This window comes from Tachysurus vachellii, chromosome 16 (assembly GCF_030014155.1).
Source record: "Tachysurus vachellii isolate PV-2020 chromosome 16, HZAU_Pvac_v1, whole genome shotgun sequence".
Taxonomy (NCBI): Eukaryota; Metazoa; Chordata; class Actinopteri; order Siluriformes; family Bagridae; genus Tachysurus; species Tachysurus vachellii.
In genome coordinates, this window is record NC_083475.1 from 20,445,255 (window position 1) to 20,472,670 (window position 27,416).

General features: G+C 40.6%; 1 protein-coding gene across 3 annotated transcripts; it reads right to left on the bottom strand.

The window, feature by feature from the left end:
- Positions 1-735: 735 nt before the first annotated feature.
- On the bottom strand, positions 736-27,416 carry igf1 (insulin-like growth factor 1). Of its 3 annotated transcripts, none has more exons than XM_060889660.1 (6): positions 27,080-27,416; positions 25,458-25,623; positions 9,383-9,564; positions 8,307-8,342; positions 5,728-5,780; positions 736-5,458 (listed from the first exon to the last, which is right to left on the bottom strand). In XM_060889660.1, the coding sequence occupies exons 1-6, from the start codon at positions 27,110-27,112 to the stop codon at positions 5,395-5,397; spliced, it is 534 nt and encodes a 177-aa protein (XP_060745643.1). In that variant the 5' UTR covers positions 27,113-27,416; the 3' UTR covers positions 736-5,394. The 3 variants fall into 3 exon arrangements, with proteins under 3 accessions (XP_060745643.1, XP_060745644.1, XP_060745645.1); XM_060889661.1 differs by lacking the exon at positions 27,080-27,416 and adding an exon at positions 26,458-26,548; XM_060889662.1 differs by lacking the exon at positions 5,728-5,780.

A 27,416-nucleotide genomic window follows, 5' to 3' on the forward strand; every position in this document is an offset into this window, starting at 1 on the left:
TGTTATAAACATTAATTATAGCTTGGAAATGATGGAAAATCCAATAAAATAACGTTTTAAGTGTCAGCATACAATGAATAAATGTACAAGTCATTTTGGAGGCGTGGCCTGTTCTCACATTCCAGTGGGAAAAAAACATAGTAGACCAAATGTACAGCCTACAGCTATCCAATAAAAAGCACCATAAAGAATTATTATTTCTTTTTACATTAATATTTTATGTCCTTGCCTTGCTTACTAGCTCATTTGGCAGATTAGCAAAGCACTAGTTACAGTACGTAAGCTCACCGGCAGCAACAACAATCTCTGCTAGTTTCTCCCAAACATTAATTATATTTATAATGTATTTATACATTTAATGAGAGCTCATATATGACCAGATAAGATGAAACCACAGTCTTTAATTCCATTTTGAGGCAGTAAAACAGAACAAACTGAAGGTCTAAAGAACTAAAGTTGCGAGCAGGAAAATGAAACGTTGAATCATGCGAGGAATGATTCAAGCCAATTGTATAGTTCAAATTGTCTTAGATAATTTGCATAGAATTGAGGAAATCTCAATTGAAATATTGCGCAGTTGCTGAAGTTCTGTGTCACACTTGTACATGTAGTATTACAATCTCAGCACTTACATTTTACATTACAGTGCCTTATATGGTGATTGTGGAACTACATACTGTAGCTAATAGACACCGAATATCAAATGGGACCCAAAAAGAAACCACAATTGTGCCATTCTGTATTTTTCTAAAAACGTTTATGTGAGACGTGTTAAAGCATGAGGATGACAATATCAATGTACTGTACAATTTGGAGCAGCTCCATCATTGTGAACTCTTCATTTCCGTCGGATTGATCTTCAACGTAACATTTCATCGTATCTGAGTCATACAGCTTGAGAAATATCTTCACTTCAATGTTTACAACACATTAAAAACATTACAGAAACTGGAATGAAATAAAAATTTTTTATAACAAACAAGTAGCGTTTTAAAATCTTTGGAATGTTAAGAATTTGTATTTGGCTATACAAAAGTTTTGACAAATATTTACGTATTTGTATGCAAGATGTGGATATGGATATAGATATTGTGGCTGAATTAAATAGAGCATTTTATCTGTGCTAGCATAATTACCGTAATTTATCATTGTAACAAACCAGAACAGCATGCCAAGTGCAGCTAATTTATCCATCAGCTATATAACATTTTGATCCCTGATGGTCCAGCAGCTTAGGAGCCTGCATCAAGGGGTTTAACATCCTGGGATTTGATTCCCAGGCATTGAAGCAACCCAATCGCAGATAAAATGAGAGGGTTGTGTTAGGAAGGTCATCCAGCAAAAAACCTGTGCTGAATCAAAAATAAAATCTGACAGAATAATGCGCTGTAGCAACACCAGAACCGGACCAGAACTGGATAACCTTTGTTTAAAAACCATGGAGATTATTTAAATATCATTGTTGTTCTTTTAGCTGCTCCCTGTTCAGGGTCACCACAGCAGATCATCTGGTCCACATATTTGATTTGGCACAAGGTTTTACACAAGATGACCTTCCATTTTATCTGGACTTGGGACCAGAACTGAGAATTAATCCCCCAGTAACAGGGTAAGGTCCCTGTATGTCATAGCTTACATTCAGCTGCTTGGATAGTAAAATTATTCTTATTGCAAGTCTTAAATCTTAACCTCTGAAATGTAGCGTAATGTAGTGAAGGGAAAGCTACACTAGCTATGTTTACATGCAGTCTAATAATCTGTTTTCCAGTTTAGAATAATACTGACAATCCTAATTGCCTCAGGGCCTGGGCACAAAACAGGGTCCTGGTCTCAGCCAAGAGGCTGAATGAGAGTGTGATGTCTTTTTTTTTCTAAAAAAATAAAAATAAACTAATCATTAGAGCAATGCATGAATAAAGATATGGCAGTTGTTGGACTTGGTCTTGACTTGACTTTGACCCCATTAAGATTCTATATTGATTTGATCTCGGCTAATTCTGGTCTCGGATTTGACAACAAACCCGAATTCTCCCGTCCACGTTTTTAGAGACGGAAATGATTTCAAACTCATTAAAAAGTCATTTTTCAAGTGACGCACTAGAAAAGCATTCGCTCCATCATCTGGAGATTGTGTGCTTGAATTCCCCAAGCATCTATTGTGAAAGTGGATGGGAGGAGTGGCATACTTTCCCCTCCCCTGTCAATCACAGTGACCCTAGCAAATCGTGCATGTCTGTGCACACATATATGTGGAAGAGGGCAGATACTGTAGCGCTTTGCTCCGAGTTTGTTAAGTCGCCCTGTGACGCAGCAATTCAAAAAAAAAATTTGGATGGATGGATGGATTCACGGGTCTTGGATGGATTCACGGGTCTTGGAGGAACCACATGGTAGTCTTCACTCTCCTCGAACAGTAGCTGTCTTATGATGGAGAGTTGGCTGGTGGGTGGGACTTAGAATGTGAGGAAATTAGGGAGAGAATAGATGAAAAAATGATAAAAAATAAAAACCTGAAGTGACTGAACTCCCATGCACTTTGTTGTTATAGTAACGCTGACACTTATCCTACAACCTCCTCGCATGTGCAGAATTTTGGATCAAAATATTACATGCATATAAACAAAAGCCCCACCCTATTTAGGCTACATATAAACAGTTCACCCGGAATCTGAACTCATTCGCACTAAGTGGAAAACTTGCATGTAAACATAGCTGCTGTTTAGAACTTTAACAGAACCAAAAGTTTGTAGTTCACAGTGTTTTCTCTTTACTTATTTGGCATAGGGATCTCGAGTAAATCTAACTATCAATAACTTAAATTGGATAAAATATCCTAGACTAATTCTCGGGTTCGCAACGTGTTTCTTCGATTTGCTTACAGATGTTACACAAATACATTAGCTAGAATACATCATTAGCTAAAAATTTTTAAAAAAGAGCATTATTAGACTGGTGCCTACAAGGCTGTGCAAAAAAAAAAGGGAAGACCTCCATATCCAAACCTCCAAAATTTCAGTTCACATTCCTGGCAAGCCCAATCCCTCCCTCGCCCAGGCCAGATCACGTTTCACCAACCCTTACTACTACACTATACTACAAAATAGCACCATTATATAGTGGGTAGAATTCTTATATTGTTCTGTTATATGACAGCATGTATGGTAAATCACATAAAGTAATGAACAAAAAAAAAAAACAATAAGGAAATGAGATGGTTAACATAAATATGATTATTGAGTACAGAGACGGCTAGACAGAGGACAGTGTGATGGTGTAAATTTTGGACTTTGGATAGAAGATTCTCTAACTAGGCAAAAAAACATTTAACATCACAGTCTGGATTTCCAAAAGCAGTCCACTGGATTAGAAGAAAGCTCCGGAAGAACATCGGGCTCCATGTGCAGCCTGTTTCCTCAGAGGTGGTGATCTTGTGGGAATTTTATGGTTATTATTAAGGGATGGACAAATCAGAGAATTCATTAACAAGCTTCCCAATCCCGTGTTTAGCCCAGTTGTGGGATATTGTTAGCTAAGATAATGCAAAAATGTAGCTTGAGATACACGGAGTGTTAGCTAGTTGAACGCACCACAAATTCCGAATTACGAGTGGGAATTTCTTTGAGCTCACAGTTTACGAGTTAGTCAGAAATCACTGTTGTCGGAATTGAACGTTGACTCGTCTCAAGCTGATTTCAGTTATTTGGGGTTTATGAGGTGAGTAAATGAAAAGCAAGTAAATTGACCAACGGTGGAAGAGAAGTGGTTCGATTTTGATATAATATGCAACGTTAAAATTTACTGTCGCTTCTTGAATTGATTAAAAACATCAAATAGGAAAACACTAATGAACAATTTTTGGCTTTCTAAAATCAGACGTTTAAAACCTTGCTGTATTTTTACACCTTCATATTGTTTGACTCGAATTCCATGGATGTCATAATTACGTCTTCCCAAGTTGTAAATATTAAATACGAGCTTCCCGGTTGGACTTGAATGCACAGTAAGAGTAACGTACAAAGTTTTTTATTATCGTCTGCTAGCAACGTTTGTGTTCGCACCTCTCGATGAAAAGTCTTAGCTACGCTGCTAACGATTGTGTTTCGTTCTACCAACAGCTACATGGTGCTTTGACTGATGTATGTAGTGCAGCAGGTGGTATTCGGAAGCTTGTGTTATAGTGACAGCACTGAGGTACGTTATATCTAAAAAGAGCTACGTATCAAATTAAAAATGAATCAGATGCGCAATTTTTTTTGTTCTTTAGCAACTACAAATTAAAAACTTAAAACCTCAGACATCAATTCAAGGTTAGTAATTTGTCCATCCCTGTATTTCTCAGAGATGTTGGTTGTGTGAAAAGTTTTAATGGGATTGTATAATATTGCCAGGCTTTGGTGAAAACGCTTACTGTTGTATGTGATGTACATGCTTTGGTAAAAATATTGGCTTTTTTTTTTTTTTTCTCAAAACCAATCATGCAGTCTGATGTCATTATCATCAAAGCAGCGACGCTTTCTGAAGTTGAGCTCGTCTGTCTTCGTTAGACACGGTTGCCCATTTTATAAACCCTTTCCTGACACTTTCTGTTCCTCTTTTAACGTATGGACAATAAGACGTCCTCCTGCTTTAGCCGTGTTCGTCGTCCTGAAAGTGAAGCGTCTGTTTTGAACGAGCGTTCTGTCTAAATGGCGTTCCGATGAAGCTCTTTTTTCTTTTTCTTTGTACGAAAAAAAAAAACAAAACAAAAAACAAAGATATTCCTCATCAGTGCTTGAGCTTGTGTACTGTCTTTCCACTAAAGCTTAATCAGAAATGGTGGTGAAATGCTGCCAGCTTGAATTTTGCACTGGGTTGCAGCAATCTGGAATTAATTGTGAAGGCATGTGTGTGTGTGTGTGTGTGTGTGTGTGTGTGTGTGTGTGTGTGTGGATGTATATGTGGGAGGGACCGTTGCAAGCGTTCACTTCACCCATTAGCATAGAAAAACCTTCACCTCTCCTCCAGTGACCCACTGGCTCTATCCCACCCATCAGGAAGTGAAAGAGTTTGGGTCCATTAAAGTTTCCAGTGGCTCTCTTATACATACAGGAGGTTTCCCACTGCCGTAATATGGAGCAGCCGCTATTATATTACACATTTTAGCAGCTATATTAATTTTGCTGTTTGGACAGATGTTGTCCCTCCCCAGTGTGGAATGGTGCAGTGTCGAAAAACAGTCAGTCGTGACTCGGGTGTATGTACATTGAACTGGTCCATTCTCCTTTTTTTTGTTTTGTTTTGCTTTTTTTTTGTTTGTTTGTTTTGTTTTCCTCTTGAAGACCAGGTAAGGTTCTACTTTCTCTTCCGTCGCTTTTCGATGTCGCACTGTCCGATATTTCCACTCCGATCCTTCACTTAACTACATCCGGTAGTTCCTCCCCCCGGTGTTCCCTCGGCTTGAGTTCTTCTGATGAACCTCCTGAAATGCAAAAACACAGCAACGTAAGCTTCAGAGGAATAAACCACCTCGGGGGGGCGCATGCTCTTCTAGGAACGACGGAGTGGCACTCCGAAGCTCTTTTTTTTTTAAAACAACGCTACATCCCAAAGTGTTTTATTCCTCTTCGCAGCAATTTTAAAATGATAAAAAAAAAGAAAAAATGATACATCATACTTATTTTTATCCATTTATAGTTACATTGCATATTTGTGGAACATCCACCAAAGTCAGTTCCTGTTATCACTTACGTTTTAGCAGCTATTAACAGATGTTCCCTCACCATCCTCTTTTTTTTCTCTCTCTTGAAGACAAGAAAACGCAGCCTGTCACGTTACAGTCAAATTACAAAGTGTAAAGTTTTTACAAAGCAAGCACTGAATCTGGAGACTCCTTCTAGAAATATGACATAAGTAAACATCCCCTTACGCAAAACTTCGCCATGTCAAACGCTAAACATTTTTCTTTGTTTAACAGCAACAATTTTCTGTTTGATGTTTCGTTCTGGCTTGAGAAATCAACAGCACTACAGTTTAATGTTGTACACGTGATGCACGTTTTTAACAAACGAGTTACAGACGGATGTTTCGTCATACGGGAGATTAGAAACGCGACCTCCTTCTGTACTGTATCGACTCAGAACTGAGAGAGTAGGATGTAAAATTTATGAAGAGGAGGCCAGCATGTGAGGATCGTGCAGACATTGGTGAGATCCCTGTATATGACATATGGGAACAGGATACAGAGAGAGAGAGAGAGAGAGAGAGAGAGAGAGAGAGAGAGCCTGTAGGTCTACCACGAAAACCACTTAGACATGTCTCCTGCTAATGGTTTCTTTTTTTTATATAGGGCACTAAAATGCACTTTTAAACATTTAAAGGGGAAGTCTGTCCTTTAGAAAAATAAAATATATAAAATTATTGATGATGTCATTATGATGAACAAGGGATCTGAGATCTTAAGCCTTTTCTCCCTTGTATAATATTTTTCAGTAGTGGTTACTATGGCTTTCCTGGGAACAAGGGAATAGGAATATTCACACACATGAAACCGGAAGAAACCGACACAAGCTAACTCAAGCTCGAGATCGAACCTCAAGCCCTGAGGTATGAGACGAAAACGTTACTGTACCTTGCCCCACCAGCATCCCACTCCTACATACTGCTCCACAAATCCAAAAACTCTTATTGCGTATAAATTATATCCATCAGAATGAATTGAAAACAAAAAACCTGGAGGAGTTTGGATTGAATTCACCGCTTTATTATTTGGCTATTATTTAAGGAAACACTTCAAGCACTTAGCCGACACACCAGCGCTACAAATCACAATGGTTCTGACACCGCAGATAGGAACCAAATTGTGGAATAAAAAAAATAAAAATAATAATAATAACAAAAATGCACAGTGCTTCACAGCAGAACAAAAGTTTCAGAACTATTGATGTTTGATCTTTTGCATAAATCCATATCGCTAGCTAAGGGTCGTTCCTCCTCCTCCTGCTGTAGATCACCAGCTTTGATTTAAAACGAAAGACGTCTTTGTTGTGTCACTTTGTGTTAATGCTGGTGGCATGAAAATCCAAGTTTTGTACATTATCTAGACCAGGGGCAGTTCTAGAGGCGGGGCCACAGGGGCCCTGGCCCCTGCTGAAATCTGATTGGCCCCCGTTCCATCAATCGTCGACGAGAAGAGCAACCAGAGAATTTTTCACAACGATCACAGATGCAATTCCACCCCCAAACAATTGGCGGCACTCGAGCGTTTGAAAAAGGAACGACTGCCGAAATGTATTTGCACCGTACTGAATAAATTATTTCGTGTGCTTGAATGTACCCTGTACTTGGCCCCTGAATGTAACATGTCGCCCCTTAATGGCCCCTGTTACAGGAAAATCCTAGAACCGCCACTGATCTAGACAAATCCAAGTTGTTTGTACAGCAAAATTGTAAGAACATAAACATTGTAAGAAACATCTTACTTCTTACTTGTCAAATACAGGGAAGAATCAGGAAGGTCAATTAATTCCAAAAACTCGATCTCTAGACGAAGAGAGAGCTAGCTTTTCTAAAGAATCCTAACTAACGATTGCTGATTTCACACGTTGCCAATATGTCCATAAGGTGGCAGTAAGGTACATACATGGGGTCTTTACATTTCATTACATTCTTTGATGACTCACTCACTGATTGTGTGAGTGAATGAGAGTGTGTGTGTGCCCTGCGATGGGTTGGCACTCCGTCCAGGGTGTATCCTGCCTTGATGCCCGATGACGCCTGAGATAGGCACAGGCTCCCCGTGACCCGAGGTAGTTCGGATAAGCGGTAGGATACAGGATACAACCTGGACGGAGTGCCAACCCATCACAGGGCACACACACTCTCATTCACTCACACAATCACACACTACGGACAATTTTCCAGAGATGCCAATCAACCTACCATGCATGTCTTTGGACCGGGGGAGGAAACCGGAGTACCCGGAGGAAACCCCAGAGGCACGGGGAGAACATGCAAACTCCACACACACAAGGTGGAGGCGGGAATCGAACCCCCAACCCTGGAGGTGTGAGGCGAACGTGCTAACCACTAAGCCACCGTGCCCCCCTTTCTTTGATGACTAGCAAGATTAAACATAAGCTGCAGAAGTCATGTGAAGCTTCACTGGTAAATTGCACCAGAAATAAATCAAATAACTTCCTGAATTTTGGTTATTGAATGCGAACATGAATATTTAATATTTCAGTTCTGTGATTATGTAATACTCTTTAAACTTTTCCCACATAATAGTAATAGTAATAATAACAATAATAAAAATTTAAAATACATACCTTACAGGATGTTTGGCTGTGGCCAGATATAGGTTTCTGTAAAAAGCAAAGAAAATTACAAACATCTGGATCCAGTGATGTCACATGAGAATTGATTGATCTTAAGGATATATAACAATCAGCCATAACATTAAAACCACCTGCTCAGTATTGTACAGCTCTGCCAAAAACAGCGTTGATGGGTCAATGCATAGAGTGCTGTGGTAACTGGTAAGTTGTTAGGTGGAACTTCCATAGATCTGACTTGGTTTGTTACCACAAAGAGGTGGATTTGGTCTGCAACAATGTTTAGGTACATGATATGTGTCAACAAATCATCCTCATTAATGCAGGACTCAAGGTTTCCTAGCAGAACATTGTCCAGAGCATCACACTGCCTCCTTCAGCTCACTTTATTCACTCAGTGCATCCAGGTGCCATCTCTTCCCCAGGTAAGTGACACCCATGATCCATCAGACCAGACCTTCTTCCATTAGGCCGTGGTCCGGTTCTGATGTCACGTGACCATTGTAGGGTCTTTCAGTGGTGAAAAGGAGTCAGCATGGTCACTCTGACACTATGCAGCTACACAGCTCCATACATATACAGCTGCTCTGTGTGAACGGAATCTTTTCTATCAGAGCCAGCATTCACTTTTTCACCAGTTTGTGCTACAGTAGCTCTTCTGTGGAATCGGATGGGGCCTTGGGAGTCCATGACCCTGTTGCCGGGTCACTGCTTGTCCTTCCTTGGAGCACTTTTAGTAGGTACTAACCACTACACACCAGGAACACCACACAAGACCTGCTGTTGTGGAGATGCCCTGATCCAGTCGTATAGACCATCACAATCTGACCCGTGTCCAAGTTCTTGCACTTGCCCATTTTTCTTGCTTGCAGCAGATCAACTTGCTGTATAATCTATCCCACCCTCTGACAGGTGCCAGTGTAACCAAATAAACCAATGTTCGCTCTCCCTGTCAGTGGTTTTAATATTATGGCTTAACATGTGTATAATTTATAACCAATTGTTATAGTAATTAAAAACACGGCCATTTGTTATATTTGATTTCAGGAAGCAGTAGAACTGAAGCTCACCTTTGGTGTTTTGGACGTGTCTGTGTGCCGCTGCTCTCGTACGGATCTTGGAGCTTTACCAGACTTGGCTGGTGCGCAGTACATCTCGAGTCGTTTTAGCTCACAGCTCTGGAAACAGCATTCATCTACAATGCCGCGGTTGTGCAAGCGCCGTGAATTGGGGCCGTAGCCTGTTGGCTTGCCTGTTGTGCATGAAGAAAAAAAAACAAAAACAAATGAGGACCAAATGACTGAATCAAAGACTATGTGATTAAACGGATGGTCAGTTTGTTGTCCAGATCCTGAGGGCTTCTTTTGTTGAAACCAACACCGTTGGAAACTTCCACATTCCTGGATAATAACTGGGACACTAGAGAGGAAGTTAGTGAAAGCGTGGTAAAGTGCCATCAAAGAAAATATGTACACAACTCATTTTTGGCTAGGGAACTAAACACTTTGAATGTTTTCTTAATGTCATGTTACTGCGATACTGCTTATCTTAGGACTACAAGACTTGATGTTAGAGTAGAAATAAACCATCAGTAGTGTTGGTTAATCATGAATAGTTTTTATGCGTTTGTTTTAAATTAAAGAACATCCTATGTATGCTACTTTCTCTTTACAAGCTTCTTCTTTCCAGGTTTTACAAAAGGTCATTGGTGCAAAATGATGACATCATGATTTGTGACAAGTATGCATTACAGATTCCTATATGCTTCAGGGGGTTCCTCTGGGTTCTGCGAGTTCCTCCACCCCAGTTCAAAGACAAGTTGAAGCCTGACAGACATCTCAAAATTTTCTGTAGTGTGTGACTGGGTTTGCAACTGGTTTGTGCCCAGAGTCCCTTGGGATAGACTCCAGGTTCCCTTCAACCTTGATTCCTTCTCCTGTATTAGTGGTGGCTAAAATGGTTAAAGCTCTGGGTTGTTGAGTGGAAGGTCAAAGGCTCAAACCACAGCACTGCCAAACTGCCAGTGTGGGCCCTCGAGCACGGCCCTTAACCCTTCTCCTCAGTTGCTGTATCATAATTGACCCTGCACTCAGACCCCAACTTCCAAAGCTGAAATATTTATTTATATAATGTATATGTGACAAATAAAGGCTTCTTCTTTCATGCATCCAGATCTGTGCTAACATCTTCTGAGAAAACATCTAATAACGATCTGGCTTTGTATCAGGTGCTATCGTTACATGCATCATGATACACTCTCTATTAACTTGAAAGAGCTGTCATTAAATATTCATGGCTATCAAATTTACAAGGGCGTCGAGTTACAAGGTGGCAGTCATCAAGTTATCAGATTTTTGTGCAGACTTCCTAGAAACGGTTGTAATAGTACACAGATCTGTTAATTGGCTTTATGTATGTGGTCCCTTATGGCACCCGAGTGACGCAGTAGCCATTTCTTTTCCAGTCGGCTCTTTCCAACACACACTGAATTCCAATCTCCCAAATTGGGTGGTGTTTATAACATCTCCTAGTCTCCACTAACAATTCCTTACTCACCTAGAGCAACACAGCTCTGATAGGCTTTTCCCTGTTACCAAATAAAATAATAATAATTTAATATGGCATTTACAAGAAGGAAATGCCTTTCCCTTTCAGAGTTAATAGCTCTTGGCTCACCAGGTTGCCAGTGCTGACAGAGTGCATTAACTTCTGCTCTGGATTTTCTCCACACTGACAACGGTGCTTTGGGAAGAGAGGGGATCTCATTAGGAAACACATGTGTCCCTGCAGACCTCCGAGCCCATGGGTGCGACATGTTATGCCACAAGACCATTCCACAAATCTGCCCATGAAGATACTTAAATTGTTTCAAATGTCTTGGTTTGAATAAAAAACGCTGTTGAGAAAAAACTCATAGTTGAGTGCAAAAGTTTGTGCACCCTTGAGAAGAACGTTATAAACCGCCAAGAAAATAACAACAATGGTTACATTGTGTGTAGATATATTATTAATTGAAAAGTTTCCTAATGAGATCTAAATGGCTTTTTAAGTGTAATAACACCATTGTTATGAGTTATTCTCATGATTCTGGTTGGTCAGATGATGTTGATTTATTCTCCATTTCTCCATAACAGCAGCTCTGTCAACCTGAGCAGGTTATTATTGTGCAGCTCTATGAAAGGAGACATTCATGGAAGGAGTCACCATTTTAAGCCATTGTACATGTCAGAGATAAAGCCGTAACTTCTTTAAAGTCTACAGGACCGATGTTGCTCTTTGCAGCATCTCAGTAACAAGCATTTTTTGTGTGCATTTCAAAGCTGCTGTAATGTAGATGATGGTGGGAACCCGCTATCTATGTAGCTAAAATAAATAAGACATCTTTAATAAATAAAGCACGTTCGCCTCACACCTCCAGGGTCGGGGTTCGATTCCCGCCTCCACCTTGTGTGTGTGGAGTTTGCATGTTCTCCCAGTGCCTCGGGGGTTTCCTCCAGGTACTCCGGTTTCCTCCCCCGGTCCAAAGACATGCATGGTAGGTTGATTGGCATCTCTGGAAAATTGTCCGTAGTGTGTGAGTGAATGAGAGTGTGTGTGTGCCCTGCGATGGGTTGGCACTCCATCCAGGGTGTATCCTGCCTTGATGCCCGATGACGCCTGAGATAGGCACAGGCTCCCTGTGACCTGAGGTAGTTCGGATAAGCGGTAGAAGATGAATGAATGAATGAATGAATAATAAATAAAAATTCAAAAACTGTTCAGTAAATTTCTAAAAAAAATCTTTAAAGAAACTGTCCATGTAAAACAGGTCTTTAAATTGTAAGTAGTTTATTTCGCAAAATAACAATCCTAGCTCATCCTCTTCTGGTTGGTCCTCTGCCCTGGCCCCACCCCCTTGCTATTTGTAGTCATTTGTTCTTTTTTGTTCTTTCCCATGAGTTTGTTTTGTCTCTGTGTTTACTCGCAGTACGTAGCTGCGTTTCCATTTTCCTCAGTTTCTTCAGTCGCGTATAAAGAACGGATCTCCCTATAATTAGCTGGATCTTTGTGCGTTTGACCTAAAGCAGCAGAGATCATAAAAATCATACAGCCGTCCCGTCTGCCTTAACATCCCCGAAGCGTTCCAGTTGTCTGCTCCAGACGTGCTCTTTCACACTAACGTATGCTTGAGAATTAGAAATCAAAGTTCTCTGTTCTCACTGAAGATGTTGCTTGCGTGCGAAAGAAGGAGACTTTAAGCCCAAGTTTGTGATTACATATTCGCTCAGGTTGTCAGAAGACAGCAGATTTGCTTTCTGGATGATTTTCCAAACATTTAAAAAAAAAAAAAAAGAAAGAAAGAAAAAAAGAAAGAAAGGCCTCCCAAATTAACATCCGCTGTTTTTCCCTGCCATTGCCGAAGCATCATAAACAAAAAGGAGTAAACAACCTTTTATGCTTATAATCATAGTCAATTGAAGTAATGACACACAATATGGTTGGATGGAGCTGTTTTGATGTTTTTCTTGTTTTCAGTTGCCGACATGTGGGTCACATTAGATTTCTTTTGTGTGTGTTCCTTTCACTTGTGTGTGTTTTTTTTTTGTTTTGTTTTTTTTATTAGGAGTATCCTAGTATGGATTGCATGCTGCTTGATTGAATAAGGCTGGGAAGTGAACTCAGAGACGTGAAACATTGCAAATGTTCTGTAGATCACTTTCTGACCTGTTAGAGCCTAAATGCTGAGCAAAAACAGGGTGCTTTCTCTAACTAATTCTAACAAGCTTGGTTCTATTTTCTCTTCATTTAGTCATGGCTAATTTCAGAACCTACATTTAAGGGTTCTTCAGTTGTTCCTTTGAAAGTGCTTTCAAGTGTCAGACATGCTACCAGCTGAGAACCCTTACTTGGATGCTAAGAAACCTTAATTAGATAATAAACCCTTAAAAACCCATTGAAGTACCCAATGTGTAGATATTACCAGGGTGAATACTTGAAACAAACTCCAAAGGTTCTTCAAAGTTTATTTAAAGGTTTATGGGTTCATTCTTTCATCTTCTACCGCTTATCCGAACTACCTCGGCGTCATCTCAGGCGTCAAGGCAGGATACAACCTGGACGGAGTGCCAACCCATCGCAGGGCACACACACACTCTCATTCACTCACACAATCACACACTACGGACAATTTTCCAGAGATGCCAATCAACCTACCATGCATGTCTTTGGACTGGGGGAGGAAACCGGAGTACCCGGAGGAAACCCCCGAGGCACTGTCTTGGCAAAGAAGCAAACAGCCAGGAGCTTTTATCTAGCACTTTATCTAGCACTCTAGGATCTACGGTAGCTAATACTAACATAACCTTGTTTTTGTCCTATATTCGGTCGATATAGTTTCAGGTTATAGACTCTTTAAAATGTAGAATGTTTTAGGGTTCTCTGATTGTCCCTCTGGCAGAACCGTTAAAGGTTCTCTGTAGAACCATATAACATTGTTTCACTATCAAAAACGGTTCCCTTTAGTTTTTTCTGGAGCTAGAGATCCTTAATTACCCAATAAGCCCTTGCTAAAGGGTTAACTGTCTAAGTTTTCTAAGTTTCTGGAAGAGTTCACAGCCTAATTTACATTTACATTTACAGTATTTGGCGACGCCCTTATCCAGAGCGATGTACAAAGGTGCTATGAACTCTCTGTCAATGAATACATCAACACTGTTTCACTAGGTTTCACATGTTTTTTGTAATAATACATAAGCACTAGTGTAAGTGTTTCAGGAAGTGGTAAGTCTTCACCCATCATTTGAGGACAGCCAGTGACAGTCAGCTGTTAGCCATCAAGGGGAAATTGATAGAGGGTGAGATCAGCTCCCATAACAAACCCATAACACAATAATATAACAGAGTGTTTCCAACATCAGTCTCTTTTTTATGCTAAGAGCCCTTAATTATCCACTCACTCTCTCCAGCTTATCCGAACTACCTCGGGTCACGGGGAGCCTGTGCCTATCTCAGGCGTCATCGGGCATCAAGGCAGGATACACCCTGGACGGAGTGCCAACCCATCACAGGGCACACACACACTCATTCACTCACACAATCACACACTACAGACTACAGACAATTTTCCAGAGATGCCAATGAATCTACTATGCATGTCTTTGGACCGGGGGAGGAAACCGGAGAACCCGGAGGAAACCCCCGAGGCACGGGGAGAACATGCAAACGCCGCACACACAAGGCGGAGGCGGGAATCGAACCCCCAACCCTGGAGGTGTGAGGCTAACGTGCTAACCACTAAGCCACCGTGCCCCCGGTTTATGGGTTCAAAACTTCTAAATGTCTTCTGCTTGGAGATAGAGATCAGGAAACACTTTCTTTTGGGCTTCTACATGGTATTTTGGTTTTATGGTTATCTTTAAAGGTACACTAGAACAGATAATATTTATCTAACATTCTTGGTATTTGGTGAAATCTACAAGGATTCTTTAAGGGTTCATTGGATAATTAACGGTTCTTAGTGTCCACCAGAGGGACAAACGAAGCCCCCTTAAGTGTATACTCACCAGGATGAGAGATATAGAACTTTAAACAACTCTGGTGAATTCTGGATTCTGATGTGGAAGCTTGGTTTTCAGCATCCCTCAGAGTAAGTCTGGCTTTCTTTTCATTTGTCCAAAAAAATCTCAACTCGACTCCAGGAGTTCGGTGTAACTCATCCAGTTTAGTCCTGCTGAAGAGTTGAATCAGGTGAGTTGGGATCACGGACAACACTAAAATGTGACAATGCTGTAGATGAAACACTGGCGTCGATGATCAGAGCTGGAACACCACCACTGAGATCCACACTGTTGTTTCAGATGTGTTGTATGGCGTAGGGTTTGCTGATTCATTGTAACCAGTGCAGCAGTCAATCAAGGGCATCTGTTACTGAGGTGGTCTCCAAGAACACTGAGCAGCTTGAGAAGATATGTGCAATCTTCCAGTCTTCCAGATTTGTGGTGCTCGCCTGCAGCCGACCTACAAATGGGATTTGGCTCCGGTTGAACTCGGGAAAGCGTTTTCTGTATGATTTGTGAAATTTTTTTCACGGCCAAAACATTTCAGATGATCATTTCTCAGATAGAAACATTTCACTCTCCTAATAACGGCTGGTGGCCAATGTGCAGTAGCCTGCTTGTTCAGCTGACTGTGCAAGACTCCCTCTGCTCCAAGGAGCTCGGCAAAGAGCAACATCGTCTAGAGTGGCACTTTTGGGACTGACTTTTACTGCCTCGTTGTGGTTATTACAAAAAAAAACATGTTCTAGACTCCAGGAGCAGTCAATAGAACACAGATTGTTTACGGAGCATTGGGGACCACAAAAGCAGCTTGAGCCCTGGAAACAACCTCATCACTATCATGACAAACACCTAGAGCCAAACCAAATTCTTTGCACTTTCTTTTGGATTGAGCTTTCATTATGCAGTTTTATAGGGACACTTTTAAAGTACCACTCAACATGGCGAAGAAGACGGGAAGCTTCCCAGAAAATCCAAGAACACCACTGATAACAGTCATCATGCTGTGACTTGTTAGCTGTGAGTTGACTATGTACTTTGACATCTTTCCTTTTGTGAGACACAAAAGCTGTTAGCTAGAGCACACCTCTACATCCCTCACTGAAATCTGGAAGTAGCCTAGCTAGCTAGTTGAATATGGGGAAAAGCATTACTGGGCACCTGTAGAGAAAGACACAGCCTTGGAGTGTGTAACATATATATCGTCGCTGTCGGGCGGAAACCTCATATGTCCAAATTTGGTCAATTTCATATTTTTTCACATATCGATGCTATTGGTCAGTCCCCACGTGGGTCTGTTATTTTTACAAGTTATTAACCAATCTAAAGTCTTGAAAATAGCTTGAGCGCAAATCTCATAACTCCATTGGACACTTCAACTGTCCACCTCTTCCTCACTCCGTGTGAGAGCTTCACGGCATATTTCTCCTCAAGAAGAGTCGCAACGAATCAACACGTCTTCTGAGGTAAATGTCTTCAAAACACTGGGCTGAAAGAAAAAAAAATCTTGACCCCCGCTAGTCCTGGTGCTCGTCTGAGGACAGGAATTTAGCGCAAGACAATCCACTGCAACGCGGACTAAACCCTGTGCACTGCAGATAAGGTACGGCGTTTTTTTAATTTCCTGAAAAATAACGGTTTTGGAGATACGAGGATTCCGCCTGACAGCGACGATATATCCTTGAGAGAGCATTTAAAACAGTGATGCATAGATATAATTCATCTTATTATTGTATTATATTGGGGTCCAAAACATACAGAGGCAGGTATAAAAGCTCTAAAACACCCATTGGTATTTCAGTGGCACTAGAACACCCTCTGTGGCTTGGTTTATGAAAACTATTCAACATAATTCATTCACCTACAACAAAATTCTGACAAGACTAATAGAACAGTACCAAGATAAGAGTGGAATAATGGCTGCAGTTCCGTTTCTGAACACCAGATGCCACTATTGTGCATCGTGTATAACTAAGTTCCTCCAGGATTTCACAGTTTTTTTATTTTGTGATCATTGCGGCAAAAAATGCTCGCATATTTTTTTCTTTTTTTGTTTGATTGTTTTTGTTTTGTTTTTTGATTTATATTGTTGAAATTACAAGCACAGGACTGGGTGTTACGATGTCGCATGGCACATCTCAGTTCAAATCTGTGAAAAAACGTCATTTATCATTTTCTACAAACTGGGTGATCTCCTGGGCTTATGTCATGTCTGGTGACCACTTGAAGTGTTTACTCTTCATCTCATTCATTAATAAAAAATCAACACCTGTCATCATGGCACTAAAATGCACCCAGGAGGCTGTTATGTGCGCAATCTGCATGCATCCATCCGAAGAAGAACATCCTAATCATCCTGTAATCCCTCATAATCCTTCGCTGCTCAGGGATCCAAGTCAAATCTGAGCGAGTGTGAATGCATGTGTGTGTGTGCGTGTTTGTTGTTGATTTGCTGTTCCTACGGTTGCTTCCAACAATTAACATGCAAGCCTCAAATAAAGCAACGCTACACATCACTACCTACTTTTTCTATTACGTTCCCTTTTCATCTCAACTTTTTTTTCTTCCCAGATAAAGAAAATAATATCCTTTATGGCAAAGATGGAATTTCCACACACATTAATACAATTCTGGAAAAAATTGGAAAGCATCGTTAGCTGTGTATAATAAGCTCACTGAGAAAACTCTCATGCATGTATTATGCATTACAAATACGTTTCCTTTCGCAGGAAACATTTCAGACTTGAGAACTGAAATGGAATTTCTGAGTTTACTTCGTTATTACTGTCTTGGCAAAGAAGCAAACAGCCAGGAGCTTTTATCTAGCACTTTATCTAGCACTCTAGGATCTACGGTAGCTAATACTAACATAACCTTGTTTTTGTCCTATATTCGGTCGATATAGTTTCAGGTTATAGACTCTTTAAAATGTAGAATGTTTTAGGGTTCTCTGATTGTCCCTCTGGCAGAACCGTTAAAGGTTCTCTGTAGAACCATATAACATTGTTTCACTATCAAAAACGGTTCCCTTTAGTTTTTTCTGGAGCTAGAGATCCTTAATTACCCAATAAGCCCTTGCTAAAGGGTTAACTGTCTAAGTTTTCTAAGTTTCTGGAAGAGTTCACAGCCTAATTTACATTTACATTTACAGTATTTGGCGACGCCCTTATCCAGAGCGATGTACAAAGGTGCTATGAACTCTCTGTCAATGAATACATCAACACTGTTTCACTAGGTTTCACATGTTTTTTGTAATAATACATAAGCACTAGTGTAAGTGTTTCAGGAAGTGGTAAGTCTTCACCCATCATTTGAGGACAGCCAGTGACAGTCAGCTGTTAGCCATCAAGGGGAAATTGATAGAGGGTGAGATCAGCTCCCATAACAAACCCATAACACAATAACATAACAGAGTGTTTCCAACATCAGTCTCTTTTTTATGCTAAGAGCCCTTAATTATCCACTCACTCTCTCCAGCTTATCCGAACTACCTCGGGTCACTGGGAGCCTGTGCCTATCTCAGGCGTCATCGGGCATCAAGGCAGGATACACCCTGGACGGAGTGCCAACCCATCACAGGGCACACACACACACACACACACTCATTCACTCACTCACACACTCACACACTACAGACTACAGACAATTTTCCAGAGATGCCAATGAACCTACCATGCATGTCTTTGGACCGGGGGAGGAAACCGGAGAACCCGGAGGAAACCCCCGAGGCATGGGGAGAACATGCAAACGCCGCACACACAAGTTGGAGGCGGTAATCGATCCCCCAACCCTGGAGGTGTGAGGCGAACGTGCTAACCACTAAGCCACCGTGCCCCCCCCTTAATTATCCAATGATTCTTAATAGAACCCTTGAAGAATGCTTGTGGTCAGTAGAAACTCTGATAATGACCTTCTTCTTGGTCTTGGTCCTTCTACAAGTGCTGCTCAATTGTGGGATGTGGTAGCTCAGTGGTTAAGGTGTTCAACTACTGATTGGAAGGTCAGTGGTTCGAATCCCAGCTAGTCTCCCCTGAGCAAGGTCCTTAACCCTCAATTGCTCAGGTGTATAAGCTGGAATAAAAATATATAAGTCACTCTGGATAAGCGTGTGTGCTAAATGCTGTAAATGTTCTCTCTGTCTTAATTTAGTCATGGCCAGTTTCAAAATCTACATTTAAGGGTTTGTCAGTTGTCCCTTTAGATATGGTTCCCAAGCATAACACTTTTTTGGATGTTAATAACCGTTAAACCCTTAAATAACCATTAAAGTATCTACAAGTGCAGGTATTAACACAGGGCATATTTGAAACAAACATTTCAAGGTTCATGTTTTTTAAGAGTATCTCTGTTTTGGGGTTCTACATGGTATCTACAGGGGAAGTCGTGGCCTAATGGTTAGAGAGTTTGACTCCTAACCCTAAGGTTGTGGGTTCGAGTCTCGGGCCGGCTATACCACGACTGAGGTGCCCTTGAGCAAGGCACCGAACCCCCCAACTGCTCCCCGGGCGCCACAGCATAAATGGCTGCCCACTGCTCCGGGTGTGTGTTCACGGTGTGTGTGTGTGTGCACTTTGGATGGGTTAAATGTAGGGAACAAATTCTGAGTATGGGTCATAATACATAGCCGTATGTCACGTCACTAATTCACTAATTTCATAAGGCATCTTCTGTTTAGCTGTAAATACAAGGTGTAATAGTTATATTTAACTTTCTCGAGAACTTGGTAAATTTTTCAAAGGTATGTTTAACGGTTTCCTATAAGGGCAGAAGTACCAAAGAAAACAATCTAGTACCAGCGGTTTAAGGGTTCCTCCAGAGGTGCAACCAAAGAGCTCTTTAAATTTCATTATGTTGTTAAGTCAAAACAAAAAGCATTGTCCTTTCCCTTTAATCAGCTACCAGATGTTTCCACACCTCGCTCTTAAAAATAAGATTCTGGTGTTCTGGGGTTCTGAACTATAAAAGGTTACAAAAAGGTTCTTTTAAGTTCTTTCTCAGTTTTTGTTACTTTTAAAAAGTAATGGATCTGTATAGAACCCAAAATGGTTCTTCACATGCTTTATATTTCTACACTCTTTTAAAGGTTCTTAAATGGTCCTTTGTCAGGGTTTGTGGTTCCGAACACCACTGGAGCATTTACCATTGACAGAAAAGGTACTTTAAATGCTTTTAGCCACTCAGAAACAAGGGATTCTTCTAAGAACCATTTACCAAAAAGTTCTTTATGGATCCAAAAATGGTTCTTCTATATCGTTAATGCAAAAACCCTTTTTGGTTCTTCTGGGAACATTTATATTTAAGAGTGTTGTTCTGATTACTCAAGTCTACACTCCAGAGTGATTCGTGGCTTGTTTGTGGGCAGGACTCATAATCACTGGTTTGCATTTATATTTAAGCGTGGCTCGATTGCACACTTGCAGTCCATATTGTAAGTCTATACACCACATTAAAGCTAATACAGGAAGTACTGTGACAAAATGAATCAATCACATCACGTTACTCCACATGCAGTGTAGACCACGCAGACGTTTCACATGCTACGCAGCACGTGTCTTGGTTCGGTTATAGCAGGCACCAGACCACCATCTTCAAAAGAAACATGACCTCTGGAGCTCACCCAAGCTCGAAAACAGCTTTCACACTTCATCAAACAAACCGAAGTCTTGGCCACAAAACACGAAAGTATGAAAACGACCTAAAGGTAAAGGCTGGATGAACAACATTAGCTCCAACGAAAAGAAAAATCCGATATCTTGAGTCGTTAGTGGTGACGTGGCAGGCCGACTGATTTGTGGTGATGTTTAAGGCTCTGTGGCCGCGACCAGAATGTTGTGAGTTCAAATCCCACCACTGCCAGAAATCCTCCTTTGATATTCTTGCTTTGGAAAAATCCCTCTGCTGAAAGAATCTATAATCTACTGTCGAGATTAGCTGATTACTAAAATAATCTTTCCTGTGTAATAAACTCAACATTGAGTCCTAATAATTTCCACTTAACAACTCAAACCTCTGGGTTTAGGCGCTGTACCCGGCCAGTACTGTTCCCCTTTCAGCATGCGGTAATGATGCAACAGTTTCACAGAAAGTTCAAATTACCGTAAATGTGTTTGCTTTGGATGTGGCTCTGAGAAAAAACAAACCCTCGGTCACCGAAAGGCTATAAAGGATCTGGCCAACTCCTCTTTTTTTGACCACTGAACAGCCTCGTGGCTGTTGACAGGAAAAGTAACTTTCCGTTCTCAGTTTGAGCTTCACTCAGGTTCGGCTTTTTACACAACGTGTGTGAAACGAATCTTTTTCATGCCGGCATACATCCACTTGTCAGGACGCAAAGCCGAAGGCGTGTACTTTAAGTGCGCCGACCCGAGACTGAGACTTTTACACCTTCTCAGATCATTCAGTCTCATCGGTGACGACCGACTACTCAGGAAACCTTTAATGATTGTTTTTATTATTGACCTGCTAACTGTGAGGGTTTACAGATGATTTAAAGAAAAAAAATTGTGAAAATTTGTAAATATTTGATTATACAAGGATCAACTTTAAAAGCGTGTATTAGCCGATTATTACAGTTCCATACAACTATCTTTATCTTGTCAAGACCTTGATTTTGGTCTTTGATCATGGAATAACGAAAATTACAAAAGCAAATGCCTGTGTATTGTCTCTGATCTGTAAAATCGCAGCAAATCTACTAAAAACAATTATTATTTATATACAATTATATACAATTATTAAACAAAATATTTTTATTTTGATTTCTGTTTCCAAGGCATATTAAAAAAAGAGAGATTTGTTCTAGATTTTCTGCTTCATACAGCACCCCCTGGGTGTAGTACTCTAGACTATTAACTTGTGATTACGTATAAACGTGGCTGTGTGAAACCTGATTGTTTGATGATGTAGTAATATGATGTAGTAATAGCTTCATAGCAAGTGATGTAGTAATAGCTTCATTGGCAGACTAGCTAAGAATACTCTCACTGGAGGCAACGTCGATATCTGCTGCTTCCAGGAACGGTTTATTTTTCATCGCTATGTCTCTGGACGCATTTAGTGACGAGATGAATACAGGGTTGTAAGTAATTCGTCCCGACTCTAAATGTGAACTGATGTAAAGTTTGCGTGATTAAGAGAGCGTAAAATGGCCTCTCCTGAAATAGGCAAGTGCCACACCTTACCAAGTACCCATGCCTTGCAACCAATCAAAGCTTAAGGCTCCGGGTTAAGGATCAAGGTTCAAGCTCTGGCACCAGCAAGCAACCACTGCTGGGCCCTTGAGCAAGGCCCTTAAACCTCACTGCTCCAGGATGCTGCATCTGTAAGGACTCTGCCCGGACTCTGGCCACGTGCATCTGTTTATGTTTCTCGTCACGTGTCTGCCCCGCCTTCGTCTGCTCCTCCCCGTCATCACACCTGATCCTTATTGTGTCATTGTCTTCTTGTATTTAACTGTGCCGCGTTGCTTCGTGCAGCGCGGCATCTACTGTGATTTGTCCTGTCTAGTCTGCGTCCTGTTTCATGTTTTCAGTTATTAAACCCTATTATGATTTATGCTATCCTGCGTTTGGGTCCGCTCTGTTTCCCGGCGTTACAGCATCATGGCACCAAGTGAGGATATACAAATAAAGGCTTCTATGTTCTTGAAGAAATGAAGGATAACACATGGGATTAGTCAAAGAGGCGGTTGGTTGCATTTTCCTCGTTTTAGCACATCACACCTAATTTGCATAGAAAAACAGGATTAAATGGCTAATTTAAACTAGATTAAATTTCGCTTTGATGTTTATGTGGACTGGACATACATTGAAAATAAATACCTTTTCTTGCTTGCTAACATGAACCCCATACTGTATGTAGATTCACGAGCATTTACAACGGCTTTGTTTGCTTAACATATTATTGCTTAGTTTAATATATTTGCAATTTCGACAGCGAGTTGATTCCCAAGCCGCTCCTTTGTGGGGGGACAAAAATAAAGAATAAATTCTGATCATCTGTTCATCAGCATAACACTGCTAAGTTAACGTCACATAGCAGGATTATGAGTAAATAACTACTGTATCTCGACTGCATCCTGAGTAAGACTTCGAGTGACAAACTCGATTTTACAGAAGTACTGAACTTGATTAGCTTTTTAAACATTTCACTCATTTCTCATCATGACTGTAGATTTGGATTTTCCTCCTGTACTCTGCTAGACAGCAAGGCACGTTTCCCCTAGTCGGACTCACGTCTCCCCAGCACACAAATTATTTAAGGCATCTTACTTAACGAACGAAGAGCATCTCTTCAAGTCAGAGAACACCTTGTTCTCCACATAAAAACACTTGAGGGGTTGGTTTCAGCACATGAATTAAGCATCAGGATGGAAGAGAAATTACAGGGGTGCTCCATGTTCTCTGTTAGGTTCCTCCCTCCTTTCTCTCATTCGCAGTGCTCCAGCTACATCATCCAAACCAAAATATTTAAATAGACTCATGCTACAGTGGAGTTTTATTATTATAGGTGAGTTAGATGGAATAGATACGTATATAGATGCAGTACAATTCTAACATCGTGATATTGTTATAGTGCAAAATCACAACTATAGTCACGCTTCTATACAGTAGACTCATTACATATACCCTAGTTGCTATGTAGCCTGCTTATAATTTTTGAGATTAATGACACTATGACTTAATGACCTTCGACGTTACACAACACATTAGGGATGAAGTCACACATTTATTGGCTTTGGTCTCTGAACACAACTGGTGGAGAATACATGAGGATTTATTTATGTTTTTTTTTTCTTCAGTAAATGCTTTATTCTGTTATCTGAGGGATCCAGATAATTTATTAAGAACCCTGAGACCAGACCAATCACTGAGTCATTCACTCATACACATTAATTCACTTACACACTGATTCACTCACACATTTAATAATTCGCTCACACATTTAATAATTCACTCATTCATTCACTCACACACTCATTCACTCACACACAATCATTCACTTAGACACTTATTCATTCACTCACACATTTAATAATTCACTCACTCATTCACACATGCACTCATTCATCCACTCACACACTCATTCACTCACACACAATCATTCACTCAGACACTTATTCATTCACTCACACACTCATCCACTTACGCATTTAATACTTCGCTCACACATTTATTAATTCACTCACTCATTCACACATGCACTCATTCATCCACTCACACACAATCATTCACTCAGACACTTATTCATTCACTCACACACATTCACTCACACATTTAATAATTCACTCACTCATTCACACATGCACTCATTCATCCAGTCACGCACTCATTCACTCACACACAATCATTCACTCAGACACTTATTCATTCACTCACACACTCATCCACTTACACATTTAATACTTCGCTCACACATTTATTAATTCACTCACTCATTCACACATGCACTCATTCATCCACTCACACACAATCATTCACTCAGACACTTATTCATTCACTCACACACATTCACTCACACATTTAATAATTCACTCACTCATTCACACATGCACTCATTCATCCAGTCACGCACTCATTCACTCACACACAATCATTCACTCAGACACTTATTCATTCACTCACACACTCATCCACTTACACATTTAATACTTCACTCACACATTTATTAATTCACTCACTCATTCACACATGCACTCATTCATCCACTCACACACTCATTCACTCACACACAATCATTCACTCAGACACTTATTCATTCACTCACACACTCATTCACAAACGTTGTCATTCATTCAGTTATTCTCATTTATTCACACACACTTATTCATTCACACATGTACTCATTCATGCATTCACTTACTCACACTCAGATTCATTCACTCACCATTTCCACACATTCATTCATGCACTCAAACATTCATTTACTCATTCATTCTCATTCAATACTCATGCTTGTTTCTTGGGAGCTTCGAGGAATTCAGCCAACCCAGAGGAAACACTGCACCAAGGAAAGATGACTCATTTACACACTGATTTAGTCACACACTCACACATGTAGTCATTCATTCACTCATTCACTCACTCGTTTACTCACACATCCCAGGATCGAACCTGGGATCCTCCACCTATATATTGTTTATAATTAAATAAATAAATACATACATACATAAATAAATAAATAAATAAATAAATAAATATTAGATTATTTACTGAGGGTTATTTATTTATTTAATTATTCATTCATATTTGTTTATCTATTTGGTTATTTTGATATCAGATATTGTGATACAACATGGTACCGGTATCAGAGCATCAGAGTCGACAGTACTGTAACAACCCTGGAGAAAGCTGTAAGCCTTTGTGTAGGGAGAAAAAAACAAAACACAACTGAAGCGAAAAGCAATAGCTTGCATTTCTTTTATTTTAATTTATTTATGAGCAGCACATTAGCACTTCTGGCAGCAAGGTGAGGAAGAAGAAGAAGAAGAAGAAGAAGAAGAAGAAGAAGAAGAAGAAGAAGAAGAAGAAGAAGAAGAAGAGCAGCAGCAGCGGACGCAGGAACAGCAGCAAAGGAAATCTTTATGAATAAATAAAATAGTTGCACTTACTGAAATAAAAGCCCCGGTCGCCGCACACAAACTGCAGCGTGTCCACCAGCTCCGCCCCGCAAAGGGTCTCAGGACCCGCCCTCGACTCCACCGGCGTCAGCGCGAGCGCGCACAGCAGCAGCAGCCGGGAGAGCGCGCGGCCCCGAGACACACAGCGCATGGTCCACTGCATCAGAAAGAGAGAGGAAGGGAGAGAGAGAGAGAGAGAGAGAGAGAGAGAGAGAGAGAGAGAGAGAGAGAGAGAGAGAGAGAGGTGTAGAGATTGAGAGAGGGACGAGAGAGGGAGAGAAAGAGAGAGAGAGAGAGAGAGAGAGAGAGAGAGAGAGAGAGAGAGAGAGAGAGAGAGAGGGTGTAGAGATTGAGAGAGGGACGAGAGAGGGAGAGAAGAGAGAGAGAGAGAGAGAGAGAGAGAGGATTAGAATGAGAGAGAGAGAAAGAGTGAGAGAATGAGAGAGGGACGAGAGAGGGAGAGAAAGAGAGAGAGAGAGAGAGAGAGAGAGAGAGAGAGAGAGAGAGAGAGAGAGAGAGAAAGAGTGAGAGAATGAGAGAGGGACGAGAGAGGGAGAGAAAGAGAGAGAGAGAGAGGGGAAGAGGGATAGAATGAGAGAGAGAGATAGAGGGAGAGAATGAGAGAGAGAGAAAGAAAGAGAGAATGAGAGAGGGACGAGAGAGGGAGAGAAAGAGAGAGAGAGAGGAAGCGGGAGAGAATGAGAGAGGGACGAGAGAGGGAGAGAAAGAGAGAGAGAGAGGAAGCGGGAGAGAATGAGAGAGGGACGAGAGTGAGAGAGATTGATTTGGAAAGCCTTCAAACTGAAACCCAGCCCCAGACAACACGCTGTTTAACACTCAGTTATCACATGTACTCAATCATGTTCCCTGTAAATGTTCATGACTCGTGCGTCATAACAAGTGACTGAGGAAAAATCAGAAATGTTATATAGCAATGAAAAAGTTTGTATTTATTTGTTTGTTTGTTTATTTATTTATTTGTTCGCCCCACCTTAAAGATGCTGGCACGTGCATCCACCAGTTTCGGTGTCAAAACGACGCGCAGTCGTTTAGAGTATTAAACGTGATGTCTGCAAACAGCCGACAGGCAAATAAAAATAATTTAAAAAAACCTGACCTTGGTCTTCTTTCTTTCTTTCTTTCTTTCTTTCTTTCTTTCTTTCTTTCTTTCTTTCTTTCTTTCATTAGCTTCAGTTTATAAAATAATTACCCAAACCTACACTCAGGAAACTGCAAACGAACAGACTTGTAATTTACGCATCGACGTTTGTGCGCGTTTACGGATTCAACAGCGTTTCTAATATCATGCACACTCAGCAATACGGGTTCCAGCAGAACTTGTGCGTTCATGCGAATGCGCCTTTTACAACACTATCATTATTTACCCTAAAATAATTAAAAAAAAAATAAACGTGCCCAAAGTTTGTCAGCACGCAACGTTTAATTTGTGCATGAACACAAAGAAAAAAAAACATTTAACACTCTGCCATGTGGGTTTCTGCATTGCTCTTGTGCTCGAGCATCCTTTCTAAATACAGTCAAACAGATATGTGCTTTAAATTTCAGTGATCAGTTTGCAAAGAATTTGTTATAGTTAAAAAAAATGAAGTTACCTTTAGGACATTACCCAAATGTCCTTTAGACATCCCAGCGTTTGTCCGGAGAAAACACTTGTCCCAAAGTCATTAAAATAAAAATAATATAAGTAAAATTAAATATATATATGTATATATGTATATATGTATATATTTTTTAAAGCTGCAATAAAAGAAGCTGCGAGGAGGAAACGCGGTGCCGGTGTCACGTCTCGATATTCCGACTTTGTTCCATTGCGCAGGCTCGATTCGGAGACGTGAGATTTAGCGGACAGGAGACGGATTTAGTGGAGAAAATCCCTCACATTTATCTACATTACGGAGACATTTTCAACAGGAAACAGCTGGGGCAGCA